At 42.7% G+C, this 11,147-nt stretch overlaps 1 protein-coding gene and 1 long non-coding RNA gene across 3 annotated transcripts in view; both read right to left on the reverse strand.

Moving 5' to 3' along the window:
• The window catches only part of LOC116698725 (uncharacterized), a 350,926-nt gene that overhangs the window by 22,407 nt on the left and 317,372 nt on the right, over nt 1-11,147 (reverse strand). The gene's annotated exons all lie outside the window — the stretch shown is intronic.
• skila (SKI-like proto-oncogene a) overlaps nt 1,135-11,147 on the reverse strand; it is a 31,735-nt gene continuing 21,722 nt past the window's right edge. For both annotated transcript variants that reach the window (XM_032530809.1, XM_032530810.1), the window contains exons 5-8: nt 9,815-9,957; nt 6,893-7,245; nt 5,990-6,220; nt 1,135-5,288 (exon numbers count right to left, since the gene is read on the reverse strand). In XM_032530809.1, the coding sequence (XP_032386700.1) occupies nt 5,040-5,288; nt 5,990-6,220; nt 6,893-7,245; nt 9,815-9,957 (976 nt within the window). In that variant the 3' untranslated portion in view covers nt 1,135-5,039. The remainder of the gene's footprint in view (nt 5,289-5,989; nt 6,221-6,892; nt 7,246-9,814; nt 9,958-11,147) is intronic.

Genomic DNA, 11,147 nt, shown 5'->3' on the forward strand with positions numbered 1-11,147 from the left:
GGAGGATAGACTGTACAGTCTGTGGGCTATGGTGATGGCATCATCTGTCAACCTCTTCGCTCTGTAGGCAAACTGGTGTGGATCCAGGTTTGATGGGAGACTGGTTTTCATATGCTTTAATACCAGCCTCTCAAAGCACCTCATAACTACCGGGGTAAGTGCCACCAGCCTGTAGTCAGTCAGATTGTACGGGGAGGGCTTTTTTGGGACCGGGATGATGGTGGATGTCTTTAGACAGGATGAAATGGTGGGTTGGGAGAGGGACAGATTGAAAATGTTGGTGAACACAGTGTTATGCTGGTCAGCACATTCTGTGAGCACTTTTCCAGGTACTCCGTCTGGACCGGCAGCCTTTCCTTGGGTTCACTGAACTGAGCACCCGCCTCACATAACACCCCTGCACTGTGAGTGGGTAGGTGCTAGAAGCAGGGGGAGACAGCACACCCTACGTTGGACTTTTGACCTTGAACCGAGCAAAGCCACAATTTAGTTCCTCTTCTAGCGAGACATCTGTGTTGGAGAGCGTGGAGTTGCTGCCCTTGTAGTTTGTAATGTTCTTTATTTGCTGCCATGCCCGCCTTGGGTCGTTGTCTGTGGTCTTCTATTTTTATTTGGTCAAAAAAGAAATCGTGTTATTTGACTTTCTTCCTTTCACCCAGCTCTACCTCTTCCACCACTGCTTGTCACATTTTTCATTATGATTGTTTTAACAATTGATTAATCTGCCAAATGCTTTCTCAATTAATTGATTAATCATTTATGAAATGCTTTGTTTGGTACAAACAACAATGTAAGATATTTACTATCATATTAGACAAATAAAAAAAGGAAATCTTCACATTTGTGAGGCTGGAACAAGTAAATTCTGTCATTTTTCCATGATAAAGTAGTGAAAGAAGTCATTAGTTCAGAGTGTGCACCACACTGGCTTCAGTGTGTTCATATTGTGGTTGACTTTATCATTAATCACTTATCAGCTGTACAAACATACAATCGTATTAAAGTTAAAATTACATCAGCAGCTCCCTGATGGCTTTCAATGATTGTCGTGTGCAAAATGTTTGAATCTTAAGTCAATTAGGACATTTAGAGGACAAATATCAGCATCACCAAGAAGGCAAAAGACAACTCTGGTTTGACACTACAGAACTTTACTTGAATTTGATCCAAGTTCATTGTCTATACAGGATATATTTACAAGATCTGAAATCAGGGAAGGGCAAAAAAACTGAAAACAAACATACTAGATACAACTGAGGTATTAGCTAAAAGCATTTACAGGTATGTAATTTACTAGTAAATATCAATGATGATACACAGAGATGCAGTGTCTTCTGCTTAAAAAACATCTTTTCATATCACAACATGAGGTAGGAGAACAGTGCCTCGATTCATGCAAGAACAAAAGTCTGATCACACTGTAGTATTGGCAACGTAGTCAAACACAAACACTGTGTTTCATGTTTCAGAACAGCATTGAGGGGAATAAAAGGTTCTTTTTAGCAAAGCCATAAATCTATTTTCATCTATAGCAAGATGTGCATAAATTAAAACGTGGTGTTCAGTGATCTGTGTGATCAATCACCAATGCAGCCATACTTCCTACTTCTCCCACACTGGCATAGAAAATGTATTGGCTGAAAATGGCACACCAAACGACAAAGCATACCACCTGCAACAGTTCAAAGGTCACCTTGGATTTGCTTACTACCATTCTCCACATAGTTTGGAGGCAAAGCGTATGTAAATCCTGTATTTAGATTTGTCCACATGGTGAAGTTCTGTACATTTCACCTTGTTTTCTTGTCTGTTCACACCTGTAAAATTTCTGTACAAAGCATATTCAAGTTCTCATAACACTGCAAAATGCTAAAGGCCCAGCAAACCGTGTTACAGGGGCTTTTTCTCCCCTTACATTTACATTTAGTCCTTTTTATTTCAATATGGTGTACGTTTGAAGAAGCAAAACAACGCCCCCTTGTGTATCAAATGCAAATTAAACAAAGTGAAATTAGATTAAACTAAATTAAGTCATATTGGAGTTATGTTTATACATCCGGACAAAAAATAAATGATCAGAATCAGAAAACATAACCCCACCCACACACACACACACTCTTTCTTTTACTCTCTCATCTCACACATTTCCAAACCATGTAGGCTACATTTTTCTGTTCTTCATAATCTGATTCTAAACCTCTAAACCAATAATGATATAGAACTTGCACATGATCAATGTTCATGCATATGAGCATCTCAATAGTTTGTGCGTTACGTGAGGGGAAACTTCTTTTCGTTTTTGAACGAACAGATTGATAGATTGGCTCGGTGACACAAAACATAAGGGGCAGTAAAACATGCACAAAAAAAGAAGTAATTAGCAATTTCCAAAATGCATTTTCTTAGACAAATGTTTTGTTTTCAGTATATCCCAGGAGGGGTCCTTAAGAAAGAGGAAAAAAAAACTCGTTACATTACACGTTAAACAGTCCATCAAGATGAAATCCACAAAAAAAGCATTATTTCAGAAAAGAGGGAAAGTATGTAACAAAGCATTATTTTCCTATCTTGCCTTTGTCCTGCATCACGTCTCAGTAAACCATGCGTTTCACTCCCCACTCGACAAAAGTCAAGTTCTAATAATGTGTTTTTTTTGTTTGTTTTTTGTTTGTTTGTTTTTTTAAAGAAAACAAAAACATCTGAAGCCTTGGTTCTGGTCAAATTTATATAACCTTTAGAAGATTTTTCATACAAGAACAGTTAATATATTAATGACTACTGTATTTACAAAGTGAATATAAATCTTTAGTTAATACGTTAAATATTTTCTTTCATAATTTCAATAAAGGTTTAAATGAAACGGTAGAGTGTACAGGGGAGGGGGGAGGGGGTGTTGATTTCACTGTCTTGCATCTGCTTTTATGACAATCAACAAACCACAGCTGTACTCTGCCCAGTCTTTAAGGTCTGTTATTGTTAAAAGAAGCTGTGTAAGAAAATCAGCATTGAACAGGATGGACCACAGTGGAATGTCTATCAAATTGCATTTATAGCAGATGCATAAAAAAAAGCTCAGGGTTTAGCTGAGGCCAATCTTCTTCACTCACACACTCACACAGACACACACTCACGCACTCACTCACACTCACTCACCCCTTAGTGGCAATAAAAAGCAGTTTTGTCTGGCAACTGACAATGGAAGTCCTTTCTTCCTCTGGCTGGATGTCTGCTTGCTCTCCTGGGCATCTACAAAACACTGCACATCCCGAGCCGATCTGGCACTGGAGATGGATGGACGGGTATGTGTGTGTGAGTGAGTGAGTGAGTGAGTGACGGTTGTTTTGTGAGAGATAACAAGGGGGGGGGAGGTTTATTGAGAGATGGCGGGATAGTGTACAGTCTCAACCAAGGGTGGGCAGAATCCCACAGACAACAACAGCTGCCCCCATTCTGACGGTACAGAACAAAAAAGGGCTCCCTCTGTACCTCTGGTGTCTGGGCCACCCAGCCTGCCGCAGGGGGAGAGTGCACCAGGCCCCCGAGCGCTCCCCTCAATCCTCGCCTCCCCTCTCTTCCTCTTCCTGCTTGGTGCTGTTTGTTCAGCCAGGCAGAACAACGTGAAGCAGGGGCCGGACCAGAGGCCCAAACAACTCTGGACTAACTGCTTTCACCTGCGACCCACATTCTTAGATGACGCTCTGACAAACAGGGTGGTGGATAAAAACCGTCTACTAACAATGAAGTCAAATGACACAAAAAGAGAAGCCCAGAAAACAGGGACAGACTTAAGCTTTGATCATCTGCTGGGAACGCTGGGGCCATTGTTCCGCCTGAATGCCTGGACTGCACTGACACACTCAAGTGTGTGTGGGCATGCAAGGATGTTGCATGTATTATGGTAACACAGTACAGCTACTGCACATGTGAGAGACTCTGCCTTTCTTCTTTCTTAGAAAAGCAACACCGGCTCAGCCAGCCCCCGTGTCCAGACACATTCCTTTCCCAGGGGATTCTGGGGGAGGAGAGCGCGTTAAGTGCAGAACACCGCTTGTGAGCTTCTTTATGCCAAGCCAAGAAAAGAGCACAGTGTTTCCTGTCTAGCCTAAAGTGGGTGATAACCACAGTGTTAAAGAGTTTCCCAACAGAGAGCAATGGTGGCGCTAGCCTACAGCGGTGGACGGGGTGTGTGTGTGTGTCTGTGCGCGTGTGTGTGTCTGTGTGTGTGTGTGTGTGTGTGTGGGGGGGGGGGGGGGGGGGAGACAGAGGGCAGCTGGTGGATCAACCAACAGACTGTTTGGTCTACAACAGGAGAGTCTAGGTGTTGCCCAGCAGAGAGTGAAGGGTGAAACTAGTCGGTATGAGAAGCAGCTGAGGTCCAGGCCAGACGATTTGCTAGCTAGCTACCTTGTAGGGTCACACTAAAAACACTAATTTCAAGTTCAGAGTCACTATTGGCGTATTTTAATGAGGTTTTATGACATCTGCAAAAAATTGTCTTTTTTTTGTACAGTAAAGGTCTTTCTCCTCCATATAGATTTAATGTTTTTAACATGTTATACTTTTCTTTCTGTGTTTTATAAGGAGATAAAATATATTAAAATGTCCATGCAGTTTCCTGCAGTCACTGGGCGTTTTGGGCTGGAGCGTTTGGGCTGTACGTACAGAGTGATGGAGAAGGGGCATGCAACCAGGCACCATTATGTGTCCGAGGACACTGGCTGCTATACTAGGTAGCATGACATGACGTCCGTGATGAGTCGGTGTGTCTGAGCTAAAATCTGAAATCTCAGTCATTAGGTCCAGAATCCAGAGGGCAAGAAAAGATGGGAGAGGAGGGTGGGGTGGGGGTTGCCACTCCCATCTGTGAAGCAACCATAAAAGCAGCCGTAAAAACTATAAATTAAATCAAACATACATGCCCAAAAATCTTTAAATATTGTTTAAAGAGAGGAGAGTGGAGCAAAAGAAATGTGTTTGTGTCAATAGAGTTGGCGGGTAATGGGGAGAGGAAGGAGGGAGGCTCCTGAGGGGGGTGGCAGTTACTTTTGGCCAGCCGCTGGGGCCTCTGAGAAGGAGGAGTGCGGGGAGTGGGCATTAGGGGGTCCAGTTGAAGGGGTAAGAGGAGGAGAGGGGCTGCCTCCCACCGTGGCAGACTGGACCATCTGCTGCTTGAGCTGGGTGATTGTGCGCTCCAGCTTTTCCCGCGCCTCACGCTCCCTGCGCAGCTCCTCCTGCAGCTCCTGCCGGTCCGCCTCAGCCCGCTCCAGCCTCTGACGTAGCTCCGACAACTGGAGAAGACAGACAGAGAGAGAAAGACAGACGTGAGGTCTTTTGGCCATCAGTGGTCCCATTTTCTTTCTTTCTTTACCTTAACCGTGTTTACTACAGTCTACTGTTATGACCAATGTGCTGATAAAAAATATTTAGAAGGAAAACTCAATCACAGAAAAACCACATCTGCACTCTTTATGGTTAAAAAAAAAAAAAAAAGACTCTCCGCTACCCTAAATATGTGGGTGATGACTGTGATCTTAAAATTATTATATTTTATCTGAAAGGCAGATTTAAAAGAGAAAGCTCAAAATATGAGGGAGTTTACTGAAGATGATTCACAGAGTGATGTTTACATTTTATTTTATATTTGACCCTGTTATCTTAATGTGCAGCATTACAATGAAAGTTGTCAATAACGTTTTAACAGTGTCATTACGGAAACTGTTGCATAATCATGGTAATAAATTGAAAGCAGAGTAAATTAATTTGTCGTAAATGTTTAGAAAATGCAAGGAAGTATCAACATGTAGAGTGCTGCACTGATGCTTCCTTGTGTTTGATTGGTGCCTGGCACTGTAACGCCTGAGATAAAAATGGCATATGTTAAGCAACGCAAGCCAATGTGCATATTGTATATGTCACTGTGATTTACTCAGACTGTTTCCGCTGCCAAAACCGGTGCTGTGCATGCATGTGTTCCCCTCAAAGTCCCTACCTGTGCAGTGTAGTGGGCCTCTTGCTGGAGTTGTGTCCCTGGCTCGCAGGCGCAGGCCTGCTGTCGGAGCTGCTCCAGACGCGTCTCCAGCTCCAGCTGTTCCTGGCGGGCCTGGCTGAGCTGCCGCGCCTGCTCGCTGTGCACCGCCTCCAGCTCACTACGCAGCTCCCGCTGTTCGGCGCTCAGCTCCCGTAGCCTTGCCGCCTCGCCCCCGCGCACCGCCTCCAGCTCCTGGAGATACAGAGACTAAGTCAGGGAAATAACAATAATAACGTGATATTTCACTGACCCTTGCAAAGAGAAATCCTTTACATTCCAGCCAGATGTTTGAAACCTCAGTGTCAGTAGAAGGCAGGCTATTACTAATTATAAAACTGTGCATGTGACCTTTAAGACATTCAGTGGGAATAGTCCAGGGCAAAAAAAGACAAAAGTGGTAAATTGTGTTGTGTATATCTTACTAACTTATATTAGGGTTTTGGGTTTTTTTCTAAAGCACAATTTGCTTGTGTTTTATTTTGCAACCAATATTTTCTTAAGATGAATATATAATTAAACTATACAAATACAATTCTTTCAAGAATCTAATCGGAGGGTTTAAAAAGAGGAACAAAATTAAAGAGCAGATGTGAATGTCACTAAAATGTAGGTCAGCGCTATTTCCATATGTCCAAACTGAAATTAAACATCAGTGTTTTAATAATGTAGAATATTTTATACATCAGTTAACAATTAGGCTTTAGGATTTTTCCAGCTATAGGATGGAGAGATGGAGGGGTTGGTGGAAGGTAAGCATTACCTCCACATTCACATCAAGGACACTTTTAATTAGGCAAGGACAGTTATGGTCTTAGTCAGGGGCTCATTTTTCTTCGTCTTTGTTCTTTCCGACCGCCAACTCACCATTTCCAGCTGCAGCTGCTTGTGCAGGGTGGAGTTGAGCTTCTCCTGCTGCCTGCTGTACATCTGCATGATCTCCACAACAATCCTGTCCTTGTCGTCCTCCAGCCCCCCCACCACTACTGCAGCGCTGCTCGTGGCAGAGCCTGTGTCCTTAGCCACCACTTCCGGCACCGGCGACAACGACGAAGCAATGGAAGGAGGAGGGGTGTGGGCGGCTTTCTTGCAGCTCGGGTTGCTTGTCTCCATGGAAACTGCCTGGGCTTGGCATTCCCTCTCAGTGGCTGAGGCAGCAGCGGCATGTTGGGATTTGGCCTCCTCAGCGGCAGCAGCAACAGGAGGCGATGCATGAAGATCTGAGGAGGGAGGAAGAAGAGGATGAAGGAAGAAGTTAAAAAAAAGAAAGAGGAAGAGGTGGTTGTAAGACAGGAAGTGCGAGCCGAGCCCACGCTCAGTTACACCCTCGCACAACCTCATAAAAACTCACACTTCTTTCTCAGTGTGAGTGCAACCACAAGCACAAGGCAACAGCCAAGGAATCAAACACTCACCCACAGTGTGTGTGTGTGTGTGTGTGTGTGTGTGTGTGTGTGTGTGTGTGTGTGTGTGTGTGTGTGTGTGTGTGTGTGTGCGTTTTCACACTCTCTGCGCAGCCTCAGACACTGAGAAAGACGAGAGGAATAAAGGGCCTTGTGTGGGAGCCACGCTGCTCTGTGTGGGCTCCTCCTCTGTTCAAACTCTGGCTGGTTATGTATAGCCTTTAAAAAGGTGTCCATCATGTGATAAAGATGAAACAGTCTGTGTCACAGTCTCACACATAAAGACACATGTGAACAGATGCTGCAGTGGGACATGTGTAGGCTAGTAATGATGGTGTGTTTGTATGAGCTCACAGACATAAAGAAAAGAAGAAATATTGAAGAGAGTATGAGAACGGTGTGTTTACCAGAAAAATGTATTCATACAGTATGTGTTTAACAGTACATGATCAGTGCACAACATGTCTGGCACTGGAGAGGACAAATCATTCACGGACTCCAGTTGAGTTGCGCATGTGCCTACACACACACACACACCCACATACATGCTCTGCACAGCACACACGATAGTAGAAAGCACACAAATAACAGCAGTGGGTCATTTGGTGGTGGATTAAAAAGAAATAAGGAGGAGAGAGGCACACAGACCGACAGGGGGAGGAAAGCATTCATTGAGGAGAAAATAAAAAGATAGGAGGAGGGGGGGGGGGGGGGGAATTAGTCACAGCAGTGAGGGAGGCAGAGATGAAGGGAGCTAGAGAAGAAAGAGATAAGGATGTAATGCATGGATGGGAGTGCGGGAGTAGACAGAGGACAGACTCAGAATGGATGTGGAAAAAGTTGCGAGGAAAAAGAGAAGGAGGATGGAAGGAAGAGAGACGGATTGGTTGGAGGGGAGCTGAACGCCTGAGCGATAGGAGCGAAAGACTGGCAGTCAAGACTTTTTATAATAATTGCTGACAGAAACCATTCCCATGACTCTCTCTCTCTATTTATACACACACACACATCTTATTAATGCAGGCTTAATATACACACTTTATCATGCACTTAAAAACACACAGACCAGAGAAGAGGTCACAGACCATTTCCACCCCTCTTGTTCATTAAAACTGAGGTGCCCCCAGAGTCTTTATGTGAAGGTCAATGCACAATTATGGGCATCGCTGCAGGCTACAACGTTAAGTGTGTGCATGAATATGCGTTTGGATGGCAGTTTACTGTAGGCTGTATGTTTACAGCAAGCACATGTCTGCTCTACATGATCTGCATAGCTCTTCTCATTATGTTGTATGCATGTAAATCTCTTGCTGTATGTGTGTTGTGTATTTAAAGTAGGCATGTGTCAGCCATGTTTGTGTGTCTAATGTACATGCAGTGTACAGTGATGGTAGTGTTTATTAAGTAATAAAATTACTTAAATGATCAAATTTCATCATAGAAATCCGTTAACCTGAAATTAGTTACATTATAGTGTTTAAAAACTATTATTAAATGCAAATAAACTGCTTTCAAATGCTGAAAAAGTGACATTGAAGTAAAGTACTACCAAAGTTTTAAGCACAGTTTTGAAGCACATACATTAAAGAATAGACTATTGATCATTTTCTTTTTCCAAGAGCAGATAAACACAGTTACATAAAAGTGGATTTATTCTGTTAATACCCTTACCATTTTTATTGCTAATAACACAAAGTCAATTTATGAACATGAAACGTCACTTTACCTGTTGTAAAGGTAATGTAGTTAGACCATGTAAGGCGTGTATCAAATATTGAGTTTAAAAGCTAATAATTTAATGAACAAATTGAAAGCAATTTCCTGCCATTTCACAGCTCTGCGCTTTTCAGTATTTTTTACTTACACAAACATAATTATGTGTAAAAAAAAAAAGAAGGTATTATTCTATTTTAGTACTATTAGATTTGAGTTTAGCGTTTGACAAAATGGATCATAACATAAAAGTTGAAAGGTTTGAGAAGTAGCGGGACTTACTTGCTCATTACTGGTATCTATCTAAAGGAATGACAATTCTCAGTATAGTACACAGCTTGCTAAACAGTACAGCACCTCTCTGACTTGCTTATCCAATATCATCTGACTCAGGCCTTTCCGTTGTACGAAAGGTTAGATCTAAAGTTAGTGAAGTGTCTTTTAGTTTTTATGGTCCTAGTTCCTGGAGTACTTGATGCCAGATTGCATTAGATGTGCTCCAACATTAACACTGTTCAAAAGCAGACAGAAAACATTCCTCCTGCCTTGGAATGAAATGTGCGATATAAATAAAGTCTTAGCAAACTGGTAAAGTGTAGATAAATAAATGTCTTTCCATTTGTCAAGTCGTGTCGTCAACTCTGTGTGTATTAATGTGTGTATTATTACTGACCCATGGGTGGCTCGTCGTGGCCCAGCACTCTGCGGCTATAGTGGTGTTTGAGCAGCGCTCCAAACATCTCGGGGCTCATCTCCGCCTCCCTGCCCAGAGACACGTTGGGAGCCACCATCTTATCATATGTGTACAGGTAGTAACTGGGGGAGAAACAGAGATAAAAAAGAAGACATTTTAATCACTGAACTGACTTCATATGTAGAACATGTTTACTAAAGTTAACTCTAACACAAAAATGCTGAACATACAACAGCATTGAAAAGTAATTTAAATTCAATTCAAAGTTTTCATCGATGACACAAAGGTGAGGTATGCTGCTAATTATTCAGTTTGATTTATAGTATCAAATCATAACAAGAGTTATCTCGAGATACTTTAGAGATGGAGTAGCTCTAGACCACACTATAATTTACAAAGAGCCAACAATTTTGTAAACATTGAATAAAGTATTTGTTTTGTCTTTGTTTTTATTGTTCTAGGGTAGTGGTTATAAACAGGGTGCAATAAACATCTTAAAATGTTACAAGTTATGGACTGCAACGCTAATATACTGTTATACATGAAGCTGCATACACCTGCAATAACTCATGTGGGCCTCTTACTTCTACAGCAATAAAACACCACTAAAGCATAGTAATTGAACAAAAGTCATGAAGTGACTGCTTTACCCTACAGTAACTGTGCTCTGAAGACGCTGAAACCCAATGTGGAATATGGATACTTCTTATGTTGTGCTTACAGGATCTCAGCCTAATCAGACCTTTAGCTTATCACACATGTCCAGGTAGTGGGTACAACTGAGAGAGAGATAGTGCCTGGAGATGCTCCACTGAGCCAACGCTATCTGTCTATTCCTGGCTGCATGGTGGGAAGGAAGAGAGAGGAACAGAAAGAGACAGAGAGATAGAGAAGCAGATGGAGGAGAGGAGGGAAGAGAAGCTCTGAACCCCTCCCCCACCAGCAGTCTCCTCCAGTCAGAGCAGGAGCTGTGAACTAGGTTAAGCACGACAGCTCTGTGGGGCTCTGCCTTCAAAACTACAGCACTACCAGCCGAGCCTCATTTCCTCTCCTCTGGATGGAGACGAAGCACTGCCTGCTCGCCTGAATGGGAATCTGAAACTCCTTCACATGAAAGATGTGATTGAATAATGTAAGCCTGGCTTGTATTTGACAAGTGTATAGCTAAATGGATGCTGGTTGTAACCCAAATACGACGTCAAGTGCTGTGGATGTGTAGAACAACGCTTGGCTGTAGCAATGCAATTATTAGTAACGCTGCAATGCAAAAGACATGCTCCAAACTGGTCTGCGCAAGTCCTGACTGGTTTGA

This window comes from Etheostoma spectabile, chromosome 12 (assembly GCF_008692095.1).
Source record: "Etheostoma spectabile isolate EspeVRDwgs_2016 chromosome 12, UIUC_Espe_1.0, whole genome shotgun sequence".
NCBI lineage: Eukaryota > Metazoa > Chordata > Actinopteri > Perciformes > Percidae > Etheostoma > Etheostoma spectabile.